The following is a 23244-nucleotide window of genomic DNA, read 5'->3' as shown; positions in this document are numbered from 1 at the left end:
ATAGCAGAGAGAGAGAGAGCAGAGAGCAAAGAGAGAGCAGAGAGAGAGCAGAGTTCAGAGAGAGAGAACAGAGAGAGCAGAGAAAGAGAGCAGGCTGAGAGAGAGTGAGATCAGAGTTGAGAGAGGGCAGAGAGAGCAGAGAGAGCGAGCAGAGAAGAGAGAGAGGAGAAGAGAGAGCAGAGAACACAGAGAGCAGAGAACAGAGAGTTCAGAGAGAGAGCAGAGAACAGAGAGAGCAGAGAGAGCAGAGCAGAGAGAGCAGAGAAGAGAGCAGGCAGAGAACAGAGAGAGCAGAGAGAGCAGAGAGAGCAGAGGGAGAGAGAGCAGAGAACAGAGAGAGACAGAAAGAGAGAGCAGAGAGAACTCTGTTACTATAGTAACCCTGCATCACAACACTCTGTTGCTATAGTAACCCTGCATCACAACACTCTGTTGCTATAGTGACCCTGCATCACAACACTCTGTTGCTATAGTACCCTGCATTACAACCCTCTGTTGCTATAGTGACCCCTCATCACAACACTCTGTTGCTATAGTGACCCTGCATCACAACACTCTGTTGCTATAGTGACCCTGCATCACAACACTCTGTTGCTATAGTAACCCTGCATCACAACACTCTGTTGCTATAGTGACCCTGCATCACAACACTATGTTGCTATAGTAACCCTGCATCACAACACTCTGTTGCTATAGTGACCCCGCATCACAACACTATGTTGCTATAGTAACCCTGCATCACAACACTCTGTTGCTATAGTGACCCCGCATCACAACACTATGTTGCTATAGTCACCCTGCATTACAACACTCTGTTGCTATAGTGACCCTGCATCACAACACTATGTTGCTATAGTAACCCTGCATCACAACACTCTGTTGCTATAGTAACCCTGCATCACAACACTCTGTTGCTATAGTAACCCTGCATCACAACACTATGTTGCTATAGTCACCCTGCATTACAACACTCTGTTGCTATAGTGACCCTGCATCACAACACTCTGTTGCTATAGTAACCCTGCATCACAACACTCTGTTGCTATAGTGACCCTGCATTACAACACTCTGTTGTACTAATTGTACAATTTGTTTAATTCTATTCCACATATTTAATTGTTTTGTATTTCATTTCATATTTGTTTCATGTTTCAACCAGTCGCAGGTTAACATCAACCTGACAGAGGAAACGTAAAATCAATAAACAAACTGTTTTCACAATTAACAAGCTTTTCTTGTTTCAAGTATGTTTTATTATGAAAAGTACAATATATCCTTGTATACTTGTACAACTATGGAGCGTATGTCCAGATATAATTATATATAATTATACAATTTGTTTTTCAACATAAAAGACAACACATGATTACATTGGTATTTTAACAGTGTTGTTGTAAGAGGTCCTCACAACTATAGAAAGACGCGCATGTGTGTGTGTGTGTGTCCAGAATGTGTGTGTGTGTCTAGAGTGTGTGTGTGTCCAGAGTGTGTGTGTGTGTCCAGAGTGTGTGTGTGTGTCAGAGTGTGTGTGTGTGTCCAGAGTGTGTGTGTGTGTCCAGTGTGTGTGTGTGTCCAGTGTGTGTCCAGAGTGTGTGTGTGTGTCCAGAGTGTGTGTGTGTCCAGAGTGTGTGTCCAGAGTGTGTGTGTGTGTCCAGAGTGTGTGTGTGTGTCCAGTGTGTGTGTGTGTCCAGAGTGTGTGTGTGTGTGTGTGTGTGTGTCCAGTGTGTGTGTGTGTGTGTGTCCAGAATGTGTGTGTGTGTCCAGTGTGTGTGTGTGTCCAGTGTGTGTGTGTGTGTCCCAGTGTGTGTGTGTGTGTGTGTCCAGTGTGTGTGTGTGTGTGTGTCCAGAGTGTGTGTGTGTCAGTGTGTGTGTGTGTCCAGAGTGTGTGTGTCCAGTGTGTCGAGTGTGTGTGTGTCCAGAATGTGTGTGTGTCCAGTGTGTGTGTGTGTCCAGTGTGTGTGTGTGTCCAGTGTGTGTGAGTGTGTGTCCAGTGTGTGTGTGTGTGTGTCCAGTGTGTGTGTGTCCAGTGTGTGTGTGTCCAGTGTGTGTGTGTGTGTCCAGTGTGTGTGTGTGTGTCAGTGTGTGTGTGTGTGTGTCCAGTGTGTGTGTGTGTCCAGTGTGTGTGTGTGTCCAGAGTGTGTGTGTGTGTCCAGTGTGTGTGTGTGTCCTGTGTGTGTGTGTGTCCTGTGTGTGTGTGTGTCCTGTGTGTGTGTGTGTCCTGTGTGTGTGTGTGTCCAGAGTGTGTGTGTGTGTCCAGTGTGTATGTGTGTGTCAGTGTGTGTGTGTGTCCTGTGTGTGTGTGTGTCCTGTGTGTGTGTGTGTCCTGTGTGTGTGTGTGTCCAGTGTGTATGTGTGTGTCCTGTGTGTATGTGTGTGTCCTGTGTGTGTGTTTGTCCAGTGTGTGTGTCCAGAGTGTGTGTGTGTCCAGAATGTGTGTGTGTGTGTGTCCAGAGTGTGTGTGTGTCCAGAGTGTGTGTGTCCAGTGTGTGTGTGTGTCCAGAGTGTGTGTGTGTGTGTGTGTAGAATGTGTGTGTCCTGAGTGTGTGTGTCCAGTGTGTGTGTGTGTGTCCAGAGTGTGTGTGTCAGTGTGTGTGTTTGTGTGTGTGTGTGTGTATTTGTCCAGTGTGTGTGAGTGTGTGTGTTTGTCCAGTGTGTGTGTGTCCAGAGTGTGTGTGTCCCCAGTGTGTGTGTCCAGTGTGTGTGTGTCCAGTGTGTGTGTTGTGTGTGTGTGTGTGTGTGTGTGTGTGAGTGTGTGTGTTTGTCCAGTGTGTGTGTGTCCAGTGTGTGTGTGTGTCCAGAGTGTGTGTGTCCCCAGTGTGTGTGTGTGTGTCCAGTGTGTGTGTGTGTGTGTGTGTGTGTGTGTGTGTGTCCAGAGTGTGTGTGTGTCCTGTGTGTGTGTGTCCTGTGTGTGTGTGTGTGTGTGTATTTGTCCAGTGTGTGTGTGTGTGTCCAGAGTATGTGTGTGTCCAGTGTGTGTGTGTGTCCAGTGTGTGTGTGTGTGTCCTGTCTGTGTGTGTGTGTCCTGTCTGTGTGTGTGTGTCTTGTCTGTGTGTGTGTGTCCAGAGTGTGTGTGTGTGTCCAGAGTGTGTGTGTGTGTCCAGAGTGTGTGTGTGTGAGTGTGTGTGTGTCCAGAGTGTGTGTGTCCAGAGTGTGTGTGTCCAGTGTGTGTGTGTCCAGTGTGTGTGTGTGTGTTCAGAGTGTGTGTGTGCGTCCAGAGTGTGTGTGTGCGTGTGTATTTGTCCAGTGTGTGTGTGTCCAGTGTGTGTGTGTGTGTCCAGTGTGTGTGTGTGTGTGTCCAGAGTGTGTGTGTGCGTCCAGTGTGTGTGTGTGTGTGTGTCCACTGTGTGTGTGTGTCCAGTGTGTGTGTGTGTCCAGTGTGTGTGTGTGTGTGTGTCCAGTGTGTGTGTGTGTGTGTCCAGTGTGTGTGTGTGTGTCCAGTGTGTGTGTGTGTGTCCAGTGTGTGTGTGTGTGTCCAGTGTGTGTGTGTGTGTCCAGTGTGTGTGTGTGTGTCCAGTGTGTGTGTGTGTCCAGTGTGTGTGTCCAGTGTGTGTGTGTCCAGTGTGTGTGTGTGTCCTGTGTGTGTGTGTCCTGTGTGTGTGTGTCCTGTGTGTGTGTGTGTGTGTGTGTCCAGTGTGTGTGTGTGTCCTGTGTGTGTGTGTGTCTTGTGTGTGTGTGTGTCCTGTGTGTGTGTGTGTCCTGTGTGTGTGTGTCCTGTGTGTGTGTGTGTCCAGTGTGTGTGTGTGTCCAGTGTGTGTGTGTGTGTCCAGTGTGTGTGTGTGTGTCCAGAGTGTGTGTGTGTCCAGAGTGTGTGTGTCCCCAGTGTGTGTATGTCCAGTGTGTGTGTGTCCTGTGTGTGTGTTTGTGTGTGTGTGTGTATTTGTCCAGTGTGTGTGAGTGTGTGTGTTTGTCCAGTGTGTGTGTGTCCAGTGTGTGTGTGTGTCCAGAGTGTGTGTGTCCCCAGTGTGTGTGTGTGTCCAGTGTGTGTGTGTGTGTCCAGTGTGTGTGTGTGTGTCCAGAGTGTGTGTGTGTCCTGTGCTTGTGTGTCCTGTGTGTGTGTGTGTGTGTGTATTTGTCCAGTGTGTGTGTGTGTGTCCAGAGTGTGTGTGTCCAGTGTGTGTGTGTGTCCTGTCTGTGTGTGTGTGTCTTGTCTGTGTGTGTGTGTCCAGAGTGTGTGTGTGTGTCCAGAGTGTGTGTGTGTGTCCAGAGTGTGTGTGTGTCCAGAGTGTGTGTGTGTGTCCAGAGTGTGTGTGTGTGTCCAGAGTGTGTGTGTGTCCAGAGTGTGTGTGTGTCCAGAGTGTGTGTGTGTCCAGAGTGTGTGTGTCCAGAGTGTGTGTGTCCAGTGTGTGTGTGTGTGTTCAGAGTGTGTGTGTGCGTCCAGAGTGTGTGTGTGCGTGTGTATTTGTCCAGTGTGTGTGTGTCCAGTGTGTGTGTGTGTGTCCAGTGTGTGTGTGTGTCTAGAGTGTGTGTGTGTGTCCAGACAGTGTGTGTCCAGAGTGTGTGTCCAGAGTGTGTGTGTGTCCAGAGTGTGTGTGTGTGTCCAGTGTGTGTGTGTGTCCAGAGTGTGTGTGTGTGTGTGTGTGTGTGTCCAGTGTGTCCAGAGTGTGTGTGTGTCCAGAATGTGTGTGTGTCCAGTGTGTGTGTGTGTCCAGTGTGTGTGTGTGTGTGTCCAGTGTGTGTGTGTGTGTGTGTCCAGTGTGTGTGTGTGTGTGTGTCCAGAGTGTGTGTGTGTCCAGTGTGTGTGTGTGTCCAGAGTGTGTGTGTCCAGTGTGTCGAGTGTGTGTGTGTCAGAATGTGTGTGTGTCCAGTGTGAGTGTGTGTCCAGTGTGAGTGTGTGTCCAGTGTGTGTGAGTGTGTGTCCAGTGTGTGTGTGTGTGTGTCCAGTGTGTGTGTGTCCAGTGTGTGTGTGTCCAGAGTGTGTGTGTGTGTCCAGTGTGTGTGTGTGTGTCCAGTGTGTGTGTGTGTCCAGTGTGTGTGTGTGTCCAGAGTGTGTGTGTGTCCAGAGTGTGTGTGTGTGTCCAGTGTGTGTGTGTGTCCTGTGTATGTGTGTGTCCTGTGTGTGTGTGTGTCCTGTGTGTGTGTGTGTCCTGTGTGTGTGTGTGTCCAGAGTGTGTGTGTGTGTCCTGTGTATGTGTGTGTCCAGTGTGTGTGTGTGTCCTGTGTGTGTGTGTGTCCTGTGTGTGTGTGTGTCCTGTGTGTGTGTGTGTCCAGTGTGTGTGTGTGTCCAGAGTGTGTGTGTGTGTCCAGTGTGTGTTTGTCCAGTGTGTGTGTCCAGAGTGTGTGTGTGTCCAGAATGTGTGTGTGTGTGTGTCCAGAGTGTGTGTGTGTCCAGTGTGTGTGTGTCCAGTGTGTGTGTGTGTCCAGAGTGTGTGTGTGTGTGTGTGAATGTGTGTGTCCAGAGTGTGTGTGTCCAGTGTGTGTGTGTGTGTCCAGAGTGTGTGTGTCAGTGTGTGTGTGTGTGTGTGTGTGTGTGTTTGTCCAGTGTGTGTGTGTGTGTGTTTGTCCAGTGTGTGTGTGTCCAGAGTGTGTGTGTCCCCAGTGTGTGTGTCCAGTGTGTGTGTGTGTCCTGTGTGTGTGTGTGTGTGTGTGTGTGTGTTGTCCAGTGTGTGTGAGTGTGTGTGTTTGTCCAGTGTGTGTGTGTCCAGTGTGTGTGTGTGTCCAGAGTGTGTGTGTCCCAGTGTGTGTGTGTGTCCAGTGTGTGTGTGTGTGTGTGTGTGTGTGTGTGTGTCCAGTGTGTGTGTGTCCTGTGTTGTGTGTCCAGTGTGTGTGTGTGTGTGTGTCCAGTGTGTGTGTGTGTGTCCAGTGTGTGTGTGTCCAGTGTGTGTGTGTGTCCAGTGTGTGTGTCCTGTCTGTGTGTGTGTGTCCTGTCTGTGTGTGTGTGTCTTGTCTGTGTGTGTGTGTCCAGAGTGTGTGTGTGTGTCCAGTGTGTGTGTGTGTCCAGTGTGTGTGTCCAGTGTGTGTGTGTCCAGAGTGTGTGTGTCCAGTGTGTGTGTCCAGTGTGTGTGTGTCAGTGTGTGTGTGTGTGTGTCAGAGTGTGTGTGTGTCCAGTGTGTGTGTGCGTGTGTCCAGTGTGTGTGTGTGTCCAGTGTGTGTGTGTGTGTCCAGTGTGTGTGTGTGTGTGTCAGAGTGTGTGTGTGTCCAGTGTGTGTGTGTGTGTGTGTCCAGTGTGTGTGTGTGTCCAGTGTGTGTGTGTGTCCAGTGTGTGTGTGTGTGTGTGTCCAGTGTGTGTGTGTGTGTGTCCAGTGTGTGTGTGTGTGTGTCCAGTGTGTGTGTGTGTGTCCAGTGTGTGTGTGTGTGTCAGTGTGTGTGTGTGTCCAGTGTGTGTGTGTGTCCAGTGTGTGTGTGTGTCCAGTGTGTGTGTGTGTCCAGTGTGTGTGTGTGTCCTGTGTGTGTGTGTCCTGTGTGTGTGTGTGTGTGTGTGTGTGTGTGTGTGTCCAGTGTGTGTGTGTGTCCTGTGTGTGTGTGTGTCTTGTGTGTGTGTGTGTCCAGTGTGTGTGTGTGTCCAGTGTGTGTGTGTGTCCAGTGTGTGTGTGTGTCCAGTGTGTGTGTGTGTCCAGTGTGTGTGTGTGTGTCCAGTGTGTGTGTGTGTGTCCAGAGTGTGTGTGTGTCCAGTGTGTGTGTGTGTCCAGTGTGTGTGTGTGTGTGTGTGTCCTGTGTGTGTGTTTGTGTCCAGTGTGTGTGTATTTGTCCAGTGTGTGTGAGTGTGTGTGTTTGTCCAGTGTGTGTGTGTCCAGTGTGTGTGTGTGTCCAGTGTGTGTGTGTCCCCAGTGTGTGTGTGTGTCCAGTGTGTGTGTGTGTGTCCAGTGTGTGTGTGTGTGTCCAGTGTGTGTGTGTCCTGTGTGTGTGTGTCCTGTCCGTGTGTGTGTGTGTGTGTATTTGTCCAGTGTGTGTGTGTGTGTCCAGAGTGTGTGTGTGTCCAGTGTGTGTGTGTGTCCTGTGTGTGTGTGTGTCCTGTGTGTGTGTGTGTCTTGTCTGTGTGTGTGTGTCCAGAGTGTGTGTGTGTGTGTCCAGAGTGTGTGTGTGTCCAGTGTGTGTGTGTGTCCAGAGTGTGTGTGTGTGTCCAGTGTGTGTGTGTGTCCAGTGTGTGTGTGTGTCCAGAGTGTGTGTGTGTCCAGAGTGTGTGTGTGTCCAGAGTGTGTGTGTGTCCAGTGTGTGTGTGTCCAGTGTGTGTGTGTGTGTCAGAGTGTGTGTGTGTGTCCAGAGTGTGTGTGTGTCCAGTGTGTGTTTGTCCAGTGTGTGTGTGTCCAGTGTGTGTGTGTGTCCAGTGTGTGTGTGTCCAGATGTGTGTGTGTGTCCAGTGTGTGTGTGTGTGTGTCCAGTGTGTGTGTGTCCAGTGTGTGTGTGTGTCCAGTGTGTGTGTGTGTGTGTGTGTGTGTCCAGTGTGTGTGTGTGTGTCCAGTGTGTGTGTGTGTGTCCAGTGTGTGTGTGTGTGTGTCCAGTGTGTGTGTGTGTGTGTCCAGTGTGTGTGTGTGTGTGTCCAGTGTGTGTGTGTGTGTCCAGTGTGTGTGTGTGTGTGTCCAGTGTGTGTGTGTGTCCAGTGTGTGTGTGTGTGTCCAGTGTGTGTGTGTGTCCAGTGTGTGTGTGTCCAGTGTGTGTGTGTGTCCAGTGTGTGTGTGTGTCCTGTGTGTGTGTGTCCTGTGTGTGTGTGTGTGTGTGTGTGTGTGTCCAGTGTGTGTGTGTGTCCTGTGTGTGTGTGTGTCCAGTTGTGTGTGTGTGTGTCCAGAGTGTGTGTGTGTGTCCAGAGTGTGTGTGTGTGTCCAGTGTGTGTGTGTGTCCAGTGTGTGTGTGTGTGTCCAGTGTGTGTGTGTGTCCAGTGTGTGTGTGTGTGTCCAGTGTGTGTGTGTGTCCAGTGTGTGTGTGTGTGTCCTGTGTGTGTGTGTGTCCAGTGTGTGTGTGTGTCCAGTGTGTGTGTGTGTCCAGTGTGTGTGTGTGTCCAGTGTGTGTCCTGTGTGTGTGTGTGTGTGTGTGTGTCCAGTGTGTGTGTGTGTCTTGTGTGTGTGTGTGTCCAGTGTGTGTGTGTGTGTCCAGTGTGTGTGTGTGTCCAGTGTGTGTGTGTGTCCAGTGTGTGTGTGTGTCCAGTGTGTGTGTGTGTCCAGTGTGTGTGTGTCCAGTGTGTGTGTGTGTCCAGTGTGTGTGTGTGTCCAGTGTGTGTGTGTGTCCAGTGTGTGTGTGTGTCCTGTGTGTGTGTGTCCTGTGTGTGTGTGTCCTGTGTGTGTGTGTGTGTGTGTGTGTGTCCTGTGTGTGTGTGTCAGGTTATTATTTCAGGGACACTGAGTCGCCAAAATAAAAACCCAAACCCTGGATAGAGGGGCTCAGTGAATGTGGAGGTGAATGTGATCAGGTGGGTCAGTGTGTCAGAGGAGGCTCTATAGAAGGACAGAGTGCCGGCTGGCCAGTCCAGATACACTCCTACTCTGTGGGAGCTGGAGGAGGGGACGTCTATGGTAGTGGGATTATTATTGTGCCTGGCAGTGTAACTGTTGTCAGAGCAGAACAGACTCCAGGACTTGTCATTGTGTCCAAGACAACAGTCATTAAACCTTCCTCTCCTGTTGATTCCTTTATATGTCACTCCTATACCAGCCTCTCTCCCACTCCACTCTACCTCCCAGTAACAGCGCCCAGTCAGACCCTCTCTACACAGCACCTGTCCCCAGTTCTCAAATCTCTCTGGGTGATCAGGATACGGCTGCTCCTCTCTCCTCCATGTCACCTTTCTGTTCTCCTCAGACAGAGAGAGGAGTCTGTTTACTGTGTTTAGGTCCAGTGTGAGATCACAGACATCTGATGGATGAAACCAGACACAATATTAGAAATCATCATCATTCACATTAGAATGTTAACTCACTTTTCACTAATTCATTTAATGTAGATGTTTCTAGGTATCAAAAGGAGAAGTTAAGGTAACTTGATACTTGTTGAATGATCATATGTTATACTGTATGGTAATATAAAACACACTTATTTTTATTCACATTAATTACACACACACACACACACACACAGACACACACACACACACACACACACACACACACACACAGGACAAACACACACTCTGGACACACACACACACACACACACACACACACACACACACACACGTCAAAGCAACTCTTTGTAAACTTTGGTGTCCCTGATTTCTAATTCTGTAGAACTACAGCTGATATTTAATATGACCAAGTAAGTAATGATGGTGGTCTTTGACTTTGACTTAACTTGAATTAAGACTTATTCTTAGTCATATTCTTCACAGCAGTCAACACTCACATTTTCTAAGCCCAGGTTTCATTCTGTTCTCTCCACCATGTTCCACACTGTAGCGGTATGCAGAAAGAACAGACAGTCATTGAGGGATACACCTGAACACACACACACACACACAAACACTGGACACACACACACACACACACAAACACTGGACACACACACACACACTGTCAAGCGTTGGCAAGAATGTTTGTGTGTGTGTGACCAGTGTGTGTGTGTGTGGTTCCAGTATGTGTGTGTGTGTGTCCAGTGTGTGTGTGTGTGTGTGTCCAGTGTGTGTGTGTGTGTGTCCAGTGTTTGTGTGTCCAGTGTGTGTATTTGTGTCCAGTGCGCGTGTGTGTGTATATGTCCAGTGTGTGTTTCACATTGGACACACACACACACACACACGGTCAGCATATAACTTTGTCCAAGTGGTGGTCAGAATGTTTGTCTTAACTAGCCTGATAAGTCCAACATGTCTGATATGAACATTGACATAAACCCTCTACATACTTGAGTTTCTCCAGTCTGCAGTGTGGATCCTCCAGTCCAGCAGAGAGCAGTCTGACTCCTGAGTCTCCTGGGTGATTGTAGCTCAGGTCCAGCTCTCTCAGGTGTGAGGGGTTTGACCTCAGAGCTGAGACCAGAGAAGCACAGCCTTCCTCTGTGACTAGACAGCCTGACAGCCTGCAAAGAGTCAAATCATATTAAAATCACACTGCTATTCTTTGGTGGTGAAAATAGTGGCAGTATATTTTTTCAACATATTCAGATATATCAGTGTCCTGAAACCTTCCATATATATTCATAAAATAGTGTATCATCATAAAAAATGACAAATGATCAAAGTATTGCCTGCAGATAGAAACATGTATAGTACAAATATTATAGTAGACTGACCAGACCAGTTTAAAAAGCAGTATCAGTCAGAAGACAGACAGTGAGGAATCAGATTTAGCAAAGCACCACATTTAAAACTGTAAGCTTCACTGTCCAAACACATATGGTGTGGACTATGTGTGTCTGGTAAACACATGTGGATCTGGTGAACAGTTATCACTTGTTGACCAACTACAGGAATACTGACCTCAGAGTCTCCAGTTTACAGTGGGGATTCCCCAGTCCAGCAGAGAGCAGCTTCACTCCTGAATCCTTCAGGTCATTGTTACTCAGATCCAGCTCTCTCAGGTGTGAGGGGTTTGACTCCAGAGTTGAGACCAGAGAAGCACAGCCTTCCTCTGTGAGTCCACAGAATGACAGCCTGACAAAGAGATCATCATGAGGCGGCAGTAAATATAGATAAATATAGACACCACATAATAAACCCATGTCACACCCTGGCCTGACCAAATAAATAAAGACAACACAAAATACTAAGACCAGGGCGTGACAGGGGCGGCAGTGTAGCCTAGTGGTTAGAGCGTTGGACTAGGAACCGGAAGGATGCAAGTTCAAACCCCCGAGCTGACAAGGTACAAATCTGTCGTTCTACCCCTGAACAGGCAGTTTACACTGTTCCTAGGCCATCATTGAAAATAAGAATTTGTTCTTAACTGACTTGTTAGTTAAATAAAGGTAAAAAAAAATAATAAAATAACTTCACAAACACACTGCTAATTTAACACCAGTAGTGTAGAAGGACAATGGCAGATGCATTTGGTTAATTATCCGAAACAACATATAGATTCATCTTCCATCTCCTAGAATTGTATGGTCATATTGTTATACTAATGTGAACATCAATGAATTTATTCAATATGTTTTTCAATGTAATATTATATACATATTATAATACATATTTTTCTCTAAACTGAATATTTCTTCCTGATGATTAGTTCTTATATGTCATTTTATTTACTCACAGAACAGCTCTGGAGGCTTTGACCACTGGCAGCAGCCTCAGAAGACCTTCCTCTGATCTGGAGTATTTCTTCAGGTCAAACACATCCAGCTCCTTTTCTGAAGTCAGCAACACAAAGACCAGAGCTGACCACTGTGCAGGTGACAGTTTGGGTCTAGAGAGACTTCCTGATCTCAGGTATCTTTGGATCTCCTCCACTAGAGAATGGTCATTCAGTTCATTCAGACAGTGGAACAGATTGATGCTCCTCTCTGGAGAGAGATCCTCCCCGATCTTCTCCTTGATGTACTCGACTGTTTCTTCATGGCTCTGTGAGCTGCTTCTTGTCTTTGTCAGTAGACCTCGTAAGTGTTTCTGATTGGACTCCAGTGAGAGGCCCAGAAGGAAGCGGAGGAAAAGGTCCAGGTTTCCCGTCTCACTTTGTAAGGCTTTATCCACAGCACTCTTGTAGAAAGTAACTTCAGGCTCGTCGTTTGTTTGCAGTTTGTCCATTAGATTCTCATTGTTGTTGATGAATGAGAGGAACACATATACAGCAGCCAGAAACTCCTGAATGCTCAGATGAACAAAGCAGTACACCTTGTCCTGGTACAGCACACATTCCTCTTTAAAGAGCTGTGTGCACAATCCTGAGTACACTGAGGCTTCATTAACATCAATGCCAGACTCTTTCAGGTCTTCTTCATAGAAAATCAGATTGCCTTTCACAAGCTGTTGAAAAGCCAGTTTTCCCAGTGACAGAATGCTCTCTTTATTCCAGTGTGGACCTGTCTCTTCTTTCCCAAGATACTTTTCATTCTTCTGTTTGGTATGAAACTCCACAAGGTGTGTGTACATCTCAGTCAGAGTCTTGGGCATCTCTTCTCTCTTATGTTTCAGCATGTGTTCAAGGACTGTTGCAGAAATCCAACAGAAGACTGGAATGTGGCACATGATGTGGAGGCTCCTTGATGTCTTTATGTGTGAGATGATTCTGCTGGCCAGGTCCTCATCACTGAATCTCTTCCTGAAGTACTCCTCCTTCTGTGGGTCATTGAACCCTCGTACCTCTGTCACCTGGTCAACACACCATGAAGGGATCTTATTGGCTGCTGCAGGTCGGGTAGTTATCCAGAGGAGAGCAGAGGGAAGCAGATTTCCCCTGATGAGATTTGTCAGCAGAACATCCACTGAGGTTGACTCTGTGACGTCCCAACAGATCTTGTTCTTCTGGAAGTCTAGGGGCAGTCGGCACTCATCCAGACCATCAAAGATGAACAGAACTTTGTACTTGTCGTAGTTGGAGATTCTTGATTGTTTGGTTTCCATTGAGAAGTGATTAAGAAGTTCAATGAAAGTGTGTTTGTCCCCTTTCATCAAATTCAGCTCCCGAAAAGGGAATGAAAATACAAATTGGACATCCTGATTTGCTTTTCCTTCAGCCCAGTCCAGAATGAACTTCTGCACAGAGACTGTTTTTCCAATGCCAGCGACTCCCTTTGTCAGCACAGTTCTGATAGGTTTGTCTTGTCCAGTTAAGGGTTTGAAGATGTCGTTACATTTGATTGGAGTCTCTGGTCTTGCTTGTTTCCTGGTTGTTGTCTCAATCTGTCTCAGCTCATGTTCATTATTGACCTCTCCTGTTCCACCCTCTGTGATGTAGAGCTCTGTGTAGATCTTATTGAGAAGTGTTGGGTTTCCTTGTTTAGCGATCCCCTCAAATACACATTGAAACTTCTTCTTTAGATTAGATTTGAGTTCACGTTGGCAAATCACAGCAAGCTCATCTGAATCTAGAAATAACACAGAGGATATTAATATTACGTCTGTTTTAATGTCTACAGTATTGTAGGACTGTTATAAAGTTGTACATTATAATAATGTATTCTCTTAACTGACTGTATAAATGTGTAAATGTTTTCATAATGCATTACAGACTGGTGTGACTGATTATATTATTATTGGTATTATTGATGGTATTATTAATGTTCTCTCTCTAAATGAATCACCACAACACATCCCTGCTGCTACTTGATGAGGTCACTAGGTGTTGTGTTAATAAGGCTGCTACAATATCATTGAGTTACACAGCTACTTTAGCTGTACTTTAGCTACAGCTTTTAAATGTTATAAAACAGCATTCAACATGAGGCAGACAGATCTTACATTTCTCCAGTGTGTCAGCAAGCTCCTTCTGGTTCATTTTCCTCAGGATGTGCAGTGTGATCTTCAGAGCCCCTCTCTGGCACTGCTCTCCTGCTGCTCATCTTCAGCATCCACCACTTCCTTATCCTGCTTCTGACTCTCAAAGCCTTCTGGGAGTTCTGGACTAAGAATCCTCTTGAACATCTTCAGCTCGTTCTTCACAAATGTCATAATTTTATCTTCAAGCATCTGAATAAATCAAGTAAATAAGTTAAGCAAGAGAATAAATGCTTTCTCATTAACACATTAATGAATGATTGACAGATCAACTTTACTTGAGGTAAACAAAAACAAATGTACATAACAGGACCACATACACTGAATATGGAGGCCAGGTCTGTTTGATGACTCTGGGAAGACTGACCACTGAGAATCTCTGACTCTGATCTCTCCTGTTGGTTTCTGTGGACAAAACATTAGATTACATCTCCTCATCCAGGGAGTACACACACACACACACACACACACACACACACACACACACACACACACACACACACACACACACACACACAGTGAGGGAATGTTGTGTTTGTTTAATATTGTTTTAGGACTATGAGAATGGACAAAATGATTAGCCTATGGATTATGAAAACAACAACAATAAATGGGAAAATGGGAGAGGAGAAATGACTAGAGACAGTGTTGTTTAACTCACTGACCAGGACCCATGAGTTCTTCTTACCTTTGTTCAGTAGAAAAGTCTCCCTCTCTAAACTTATAGGTAGATCATAGACCAGGTCACTCTTCATGGACACACAGCTGGGAACAGGGAGGCTGGTCTCTCCTGCTTGATTGGTCTTCAACACAACAGAGACAAACATTACATCTCTCATCTACTCTGAGCTCAGATGGGGAAACATAAGAAGAGTTTCACAAATATAACTGACTTCTAGACGTTAGTTAAGCGCGAGCAGTGTGTCATTTTTAAAAACGAAATTAATTTATCGACGCGAGCGTTGTAGTCAGTCTGTCAGCCCCGCTAAAAGGCTGGTGTCGTTACTCTGCCTTCTCCGGGGGCATGTTGAGGTAAATTTACTAACCGGGAGGGTTGAATGATGTCATTTATTGGAGGGCTGGAAGACGCACTCTCGAGGTTGTTTACTCACAATATCAGATATTAAGATGATTTTTATAATGAATGTATACTGAGGTTGAAGTTCTGACTAGTGATTATTTACCCGGGTTCAATACCTGCTATTGAGGCGCCCTGAAAATAATATTCAAAAAACACTAAAGTTCGGTCCTTGGACACAGAGGTTTAAACACTAAAGAAACAAACGGGGAGCAACGGTGATGATGTAGTGGTAGCTATGGTAACTAGGATGCTGCTGGTAGAGTAGCAAGCTTACAGCTTACTAGAGCTGTGGTAACCGACTAGCTAGGATAACTAGGATGCTGCTGGTAGAGTAGATGCTAGTTACCGAGCTGTACTGACTAGCTAGGATAACTAGGATGCTGCTGGTAGAGTAGCTAGCTAGCTTACCGAGCTGTACCGACTAGCTAGGATAACTAGGATGCTGCTGGTTAGCTTAGTTTACCGAGCTGTACCGACTTCTAGCAGGTCTGTCTGTCCCTCGTCTCGATGATGAATCCGGTGAACCACAAAATGAAACAAGGATAGAGAGTGAAAAGGATCTGGCTACACTCATAATGTCCCTCACCGTAAAGAAAAAAGCAAATTGAACAATAAACTTCGGTGTCTCAACACTGTAACAAACTCCGTCGTTATTCCCCAAGATCACCTCAGTCCACTCTGCGCGTAACCGGACAATATCCACACCGAACGTGGACGCGGACAGTTCTGTACGGGGACGCGGACAGTTCCAGAACTGCGGACATGAGCAGTGCAACACAATAACCTAAACCCAGTCTTTACAGTGGGTTACATTAGTAATATTCATTTTTTATTATTATGTTTAACAAACATTTTTTAAAATTATAACAACATTTTGAGATCAAACATTCAGTTTTTTTATGACAATATGTTGAGATCTGGGTCCATATGGCCAAAGTGTCTGAGTAGAAAATTGGTCGTATAAGTGCTGAGAATAAAGACATTTTACACTTATGGGTATAAATGACCTAGTTACCTACCCATTGCCTAAATTACCTACCCACCTAGTCAGTAGATATTTAGGACACCTCGTGAGCTGTCCTAAGTAGTTAAGAGTTAACAGCAGGTGTCTTGATAATACTATAGAATAATGCAGTGAGTCAGTGGTTCCTGCTCCACATGTAATTGCATTGTAGTAGTTAAAAGAATGTTTTATATTTCTATGTGATCAACCCATAAATAATATAGACCAACATGCAACAGTATGTCTTGTGCTTTTGGCGATGAGTTATGTATGATAATTATGCATAACAAGTGATACCATGTATGTCTGCAGAGCATTTTGTCTTCATTTTGGCAGATTAACTCATGCTTATTTCTGAAGATTAACTCAGGTTGGAGTTGGAGCTGTGACCAAAAGGGTGGCTGGTTCAAATCCCGGGCCGGGCGCTGGAAAAAACAGGTGGAATTGATCTGACCACTGGATGGCTGCTGGGTTCACATCCTCAAAACATGAACCTTTTGTTGATCAGAACTCTAGAGGTTCTTCTTCACTGAACCCAAAAATATATATAACTTTTATTGATTTCATATTTTAAGGAAGTGATAGAAGCCTTTTTGGCTCTATAAGGAACATTATTTTCTAAACACGTTTTTCTTTTGATGATTTAATTATCTACATCATGTTATTTCAAGTTCTCTCTTTGGAGCGCAACATCATATTGTTAAAAAATACTCCTAAATTGGGGATGGATATAAATTGGGCAATTGAAGGTATCTGGGGTGTAATATGTGTTCAATGAAAATGAACATTGTAGGCAACATTATTGGCAAGGGACTTGATGCCTACTATGCCAAAGATATTTAGAGTTGTTAAACGGGTGTGAAGAGAGTGTTGATATAACGGTTATATTGTCAATATTCTGCTGGTAACAACCATCACAATTGGTTAAAAAAACATGCATTCCATTATATTAGGCAATAATTAAGAGTAGGCAAAGTGGTTTTGTCATGTAAAAATCCTATCAAATGTCTTACATTGCAACGAGTACAGTCAGGGTGCCGCGGAACCCCTGCAGTACCTCCCCAGACCCCGGATTGAGAAGCCCTGCAGTACCTCCACAGACCCCGGATTGAGAACCCCTGCAGTACCTCCACAGACCCCGGATTGAGAACCCCTGCAGTACCTCCACAGACCCCGGATTGAGAACCCCTGCAGTACCTCAACAGACCCCGGATTGAGAACCCCTGCAGTACCTCCACAGACCCCGGATTGAGAACCCCTGCAGTACCTCCACAGACCCCGGATTGAGAACCCCTGCAGTACCTCCCCAGACCCCTGATTGAGAACCCCTGCAGTACCTCCACAGACCCCGGATTGAGAACCCCTGCAGTACCTCCACAGACCCCGGATTGAGAACCCCTGCAGTACCTCCACAGACCCCGGATTGAGAACCCCTGCAGTACCTCCACAGACCCCGGATTGAGAACCCCTGCAGTACCTCCACAGACCCCGGATTGAGAACCCCTGCAGTACCTCCACAGACCCCGGATTGAGAACCCCTGCAGTACCTCCACAGACCCCAGATTGAGAACCCCTGCAGTACCTCCACAGACCCCGGATTGAGAACCCCTGCAGTACCTCCACAGACCCCGGATTGAGAACCCCTGCAGTACCTCCACAGACCCCGGATTGAGAACCCCTGCAGTACCTCCACAGACCCCGGATTGAGAACCCCTGCAGTACCTCAACAGACCCCGGATTGAGAACCCCTGCAGTACCTCCACAGACCCCGGATTGAGAACTCCTGATTTAGCAGATGCTCTTATCCAGAGTGATTTACAGTAAGTGCATTCATCTTAAGATAGCTATTTATTTTGGAAATAAACTTTATAAATTATTCATTAAATTATCATCTTACCTCTTATCTTTGGTGTCATGTCCCTCAGAGAGATGAATTTTAGAGGCAGGGCCCCCCTCCTCTCTCTTCCCGGAGAGACTCATTTTAGAGGCAGGGCCCCCCTCCTCTCTCTCCCCAGAGAGACTCATTTTAGAGCACTGACCCCTAAACAGAGATCCAGCATGTTGGTTGTGATTAACACAGTGACAACTAATTATTGTTCTCATGTATTCATTATCTCTTTGAAAAATAAAACATTTACTAACAGACATAGAAACAGTCAGGTGATTTAATGCATCACATGACCATGTAGTTGTGATATTTCATCTCCATGGTAACTGTCAATAATAATAATAAGTCACTGTTTGTTAAGGTAGTTCTAGACAGTGCAGCAACACAAGGCCATGTCTCACACTTATTTGTATTCAGTAACAGTAGGATATTTACATTTAAGTCATTTAGCAGACGCTCTTATCCAGAGCGACTTACAAATTGGTGCTTTCACCTTATGACATCCAGTGGAACAGCCACTTTACAATAGTGCATCTAGGTCTTTTAAGGGGGGGGTGAGAAGGATTACTTTATCCTATCCTAGGTATTCCTGAAAGAGGTGGGGTTTCAGGTGTCTCCGGAAGGTGGTGATTGACTCCGCTATCCTGGCGTCGTGAGGGAGTTTGTTCCACCATTGGGGGGCCAGAGCAGCGAACAGTTTTGACTGGGCTGAGCGGGAACTGTACTTCCTCAGTGGTAGGGAGGCGAGCAGGCCAGAGGTGGATGAACGCAGTGCCCTTGCTTGGGTGTAGGGCCTGATCAGAGCCTGGAGGTACTGAGGTGCCGTTCCCCTCACAGCTCCGTAGGCAAGCACCATGGTCTTGTAGCGGATGCGAGCTTCAACTGGAAGCCAGTGGAGAGAGCGGAGGAGCGGGGTGACGTGAGAGAACTTGGGAAGGTTGAACACCAGACGGGCTGCGGATATTTATTGTCTTTCAATCTGTTATTTTTTAAACTAATTTGAGAATGTAGACAGAAGGGCTAAAACGGACATTATTGATCTGAGGGGGGAAATGATTGATTTCAGTTTAAACTGTTCTGCCTTGTTATTATTCAACCATACTGGTCATTTATGAACATTTGAACCTCTTGGCCATGTTCTGTTATAATCTCCACCCGGCACAGCCAGAAGAGGACTGGCCACCCCACATATGCTCTCTCTAATTCTCTCTTTCTTTCTCTCTCTCTGAGGACCTGAGCCCTAGGACCATGCCCCAGGACTACCTGACATGATGACTCCTTGCTGTCCCCAGTCCACCTGACTGTGCTGCTGCTCCAGTTTCAACTGTTCTGCCTTATTATTATTCGACCATGCTGGTCATTTATGAACATTTGAACATCTTGGCCATGTTCTGTTATAATCTCCACCCGGCACAGCCAGAAGAGGACTGGCCACCCCACATAGCCTGGTTCCTCTCTAGGTTTCTTCCTAGGTTTTGGCCTTTCTAGGGAGTTTTTCCTAGCCACCGTGCTTCTACACCTGCATTGCTTGCTGTTTGAGGTTTTAGGCTGGGTTTCTGTACAGCACTTTGAGATATCAGCTGATGTACGAAGGGCTATATAAATAAATTCGATTTGATTTGATTGATCCATTCAGAAAGGTTTTTTGCAACAAGTGAGAGATTTTATATTATGTAAAGTAGACTAGGTTATAATGTATACTAGCAGTTTGTTAGTGATATGCAGATGAAAGTCTATACCTCAGATATAGCCTACATGTCATCGATGACCAGCCTAAACCTGTTCAGATCAGTTCACATAATGTTATAGTCCTACCAGTAGCAGGACAGAGAATCTACACTGTATATGCAAACATATGTGGACACCCCTTCAAATTAGTGGATTCTATTTCAGCCACACCTGTTGCTGACAGGTGTATAAAGTCGGACAGCCAGCCATGCAATCTCCATAAACAAACATTGGCAGTAGAATGACCTAACTGAAGATCTCAGTGCCTTTCAACGTGGCACCGTCATAGGATGCCACCTTTCCAACATCCCCTCCCTCCCCCCCCTTAAAAGACCTAGATGCACTATTGTAAAGTGGCTGTTCCACTGGATGTCATAAGGTGAAAGCACCAATTTGTAAGTCGCTCTGGATAAGAGCGTCTGCTAAATGACTTAAATGTAAATGTAAAAATGCCAGTTTGTCAAATATCTGCCCTGCTAGAGCTGCCCCGGTCAACTGTAAGTGCTATTATTGTGAAGTAGAAACATCTCGGAGCAACAACGGCTCAACAGTGAAGTGGTAGGCCACTCAAGCTCAGAGGACTGGCTCGCCAAGTGTGGAAGCACATAAAAATGATCTGTCCTCGGTTGCAATACTCACTACCGAGTTCCAAACTGCAATGTCAGCAAAATAACTGTTCATCGGGAGCTTCATGAAATGGATTTCCATGGCCAAGCAGCCGCACACAAGATCACCTTGTGCAATGCCAAGCATTGGCTTGAGTGGTGTAGAGCTCGCTGCCATTGGACTCTGGAGCAGTTGAATCTGGGTTTGGTGGATGCCAGGAAAACGCTTCCTGTCCGAATGCATTGTGCCAACTGTAAAGTTTGGTGGCGGAGGAAAATTGTCTTGGGCAGTTTGGGGAAGGCCCTTTCCAGTTTCAGCATGACAATATCCCCGTGCACAAAGCGAGGTCCATACAGTAATGGCTTGTCGAGATCGGTGTGGAAGAACTTGACTGGCCTGCACAGAGCCCTGACCTCAACTCCATTGAACACCTTTGGGATGAATTGGAATGCCGACTGCGAGCCAGGCCTAATCACCCAACATCAGTGCCCGACCTCCCTAATGCTCTTGTGGCTGAACGGAAGCAAGTCCCCGCAGCAATGTTCCAACATCTAGTGGAAAGCAAACCCAGAAGAGTGGAGGCTGTTATAGCAGCAAAGGGCTGACCAACTCCATAGGAATGCCTATGATTTTGGAATGAGATGTTCGACTAGCAAGTGTCCACATACTTTTGGTCATGTAGTGTATATCACCTAATCTAAATCAAATCAAATGTTATTGGTCACAATGTCAGAGCGGCATAGACTGAGATACAGTAGAATAGTATAGAATACAGTATATACATATGAGATGAGTAATGCATAGACTAAGATACAGTAGAATAGTATAGAATACAGTATATACATATGAGATGAGTAATACATAGACTGAGATACAGTAGAATAGTATAGAATACAGTATATACATATGAGATGAGTAATGCATAGACTAAAATACAGTAGAATAGTATAGAATACAGTATATACATATGAGATGAGTAATGCATAGACTAAAATACAGTAGAATAGTATAGAATACAGTATATACATATTAGATGAGTAATGCATAGACTAAAATACAGTAGAATAGTATAGAATACAGTATATACATATGAGATGAGTAATACATAGACTAAGATACAGTAGAATAGAATACAGTATATACATATGAGATGAGTAATACATAGACTAAGATACAGTAGAATAGAATACAGTATATACATATGAGATGAGTAATGCATAGACTAAGATACAGTAGAATAGAATAGAGTATATACATATGAGATGAGTAATACATAGACTAAGATACAGTAGAATAGAATACACTATATACATATGAGATGAGTAATGCATAGACTAAGATACAGTAGAATAGAATAGATTACAGTATATACATATGAGATGAGTAATACATAGACTAAGATACAGTAGAATAGAATACAGTATATACATATGAGATGAGTAATGCATAGACTAAGATACAGTAGAATATAATAGAGTATATACATATGAGATGAGTAATGCATAGACTAAGATACAGTAGAATAGTATAGAATACAGTATATACATATGAGATGAGTAATACATAGACTAAGATACAGTAGAATAGAATACAGTATATACATATGAGATGAGTAATGCATAGACTAAGATACAGTAGAATAGATTACTGTATATACATATGAGATGAGTAATGCATCGACTAAGATACAGTAGAATAGAATTTCCTTCAAATCAACACATTTATCTGTCTTCTAATGCAGTGGTGTAAAGTACTTCAGTAAAATACTTTAAAGTACTACTTCAGTAGTTTTTGTGGGTATCTGTCCTTTACTTTACTATTTATATTTTTGAACAACTTTTACTTTCACTTCACTACATTCATAAATAGAATGATGTACTTTTTACTCCGTACATTTTCCCTGACAGCCAAAGGTACTCATTACATTTTGAATGCTTAGCAGGACAGAAAATTGTCCAATTTGCACAATTATCAACAGAACATCGCTGGTCATCCCTAATGCCTCTGATCTGGAGGACTCACTAAACACAAATGCTTTGTTTTTAAATGGTGTCTGAGTGTTGGAGTGTGACCCTGGCTATCCATAAATTAAAATAACAAGAACATTGTGCAGTCTGGTTTTCTTAATATATGGAGTTTTCAATTATTACAACTTTTACTTTTACTTTTGATATTTAATTATATTTAAAACCAAATACTTCTAGACTTTTCCTGAAGTAGTATTTTACTGGGTGACTTTCACTTTTACTTGAGTCATTTTCTATTAAGGAATCTTTACTTTTACTCCAGTTTGAGAACTGAGTTCTGTTTCCACCACTGTTCTAACGTTCCATATGAGACACAGTTTCAACAGACATTCTGGAACTGAGTTCTGTTTCCACCACTGTTCTAACGTTCCATATGAGACACAGTTTCAACAGACATTCTGGAACTGAGTTCTGTTTCCACCACTGTTCTAACGTTCCATATGAGACACAGTTTCAACAGACATTCTGGAACTGCGTCAGCTACAAAATTACTTTCCATTTCATATCAGGAAATAAAGTAACAATCACTGGGGGAATTAGTTTTGCATTGCCCGGCTCCCCGGGGGAGCAGAGTTTAAGCATTTTAGACCATTCCATTGGTCCATAAATTATATGTCCACTCACCTGTAGCACCGGGCCATGCAAAACAAACCTCCCACTGTCGCAGGGCACTGAGACACTGAGTTCTAAACCCAGACGCGTTTCTTCAAGACATCTCTCTTACATTCTTTTTGATAAACATATAATTTACTCAAAACCAAGTTTAGCTGTGTTTTTTTTTTCCAAGATGTGAGTTACTGTAGGACTTTAATAATTGTAAGCAGTCCTACAAACCAAAAAGGTTTTAATTTGAGAATGTTCATTTGTATGCCTCGAATATTAAATTATTTTAAAATATTTGATGATTAGTTGAATCAGGTGTGTAAGTGCTGGTAAGAACAAAAGGATGGAGAACCCTGAGATAAACATAAAACCATATAATTGAAAAGCTCTTCCACCATCTTTACCAGACGTGTTACTGATAACATGTCGGCCTACTGATTAGTTTACACTTTGAAAACTGCTGTCTGTCAGCAACTCAGCTCAAGTAGCAGTTCTACTAACTAGTAATATCTCATTCTAGGTATTCATTCACGTACTCTGTCCATTAGAATAGATTATTGTTCAGAAATACTTACTTTATTTTTCAATAATCTCCATATAGTCTTTTCTGCTCTGTCGTCTCAAAATGGATCCTGAACAAAAGAACAACTTTACTTTCAGTTTCAGCTCAGCCATCTCCCCACCCTGATAATAAAGTGTTTTATTGGTATCTTCCACTAGATGGCAGTAAACACCTGTTGTATCTAGACTTTACAACTATGTGTTCTGTTTCATACAGGCAGTGTCCCAGAGGAGGAGCGTTGCTCTAGGATCAGGTCCCCTCTCCATGTAATCTGATTCATTATGATCTAGGATCAGGTCTCCTTCTCTCCATGTAATCTGATTCATTATGATCTTGGATCAGGTCCCCCTCTCCATCTAATCTGATTCATTATGATCTAGGATCAGGTCCCCCCTCTCCATGTAATCTGATTCATTATGATCTAGGATCAGGTCCCCCTCTCCATGTAATCTGAT

At 44.7% G+C, this 23244-nt stretch overlaps 1 protein-coding gene and 1 long non-coding RNA gene across 3 annotated transcripts; both read right to left on the bottom strand.

Moving 5' to 3' along the window:
• Window positions 1-7834: 7834 nt before the first annotated feature.
• LOC135569254 (NLR family CARD domain-containing protein 3-like) lies at window positions 7835-12891 on the bottom strand. Its single transcript, XM_065016031.1, has 5 exons — window positions 11112-12891; window positions 10337-10510; window positions 9763-9936; window positions 9268-9314; window positions 7835-8781 (listed from the first exon to the last, which is right to left on the bottom strand). Exons 1-5 carry the CDS (start codon window positions 12464-12466, stop codon window positions 8246-8248), a joined length of 2286 nt encoding a protein of 761 aa, XP_064872103.1. The 5' UTR covers window positions 12467-12891; the 3' UTR covers window positions 7835-8245.
• Window positions 12892-14045: 1154 nt separating this feature from the next.
• Window positions 14046-22917, bottom strand: LOC135569253 (uncharacterized). Of its 2 annotated transcripts, none has more exons than XR_010462842.1 (3): window positions 22803-22916; window positions 17273-17416; window positions 14046-14094 (listed from the first exon to the last, which is right to left on the bottom strand). It is a non-coding gene; the product is annotated as an uncharacterized LOC135569253 (long non-coding RNA). The 2 variants fall into 2 exon arrangements; XR_010462843.1 differs by lacking the exon at window positions 14046-14094 and adding an exon at window positions 15236-15800 and having other exon boundaries at window positions 22803-22917.
• Window positions 22918-23244: the final 327 nt, after the last annotated feature.

The sequence above is a fragment of the Oncorhynchus nerka genome, unplaced genomic scaffold (genome assembly GCF_034236695.1).
Source record: "Oncorhynchus nerka isolate Pitt River unplaced genomic scaffold, Oner_Uvic_2.0 unplaced_scaffold_1173, whole genome shotgun sequence".
Lineage (NCBI taxonomy): Eukaryota > Metazoa > Chordata > Actinopteri > Salmoniformes > Salmonidae > Oncorhynchus > Oncorhynchus nerka.
The sequence above is the reverse complement of the archived record's forward strand: the minus strand, read 5'-3'. Positions and strand labels throughout refer to the sequence as shown.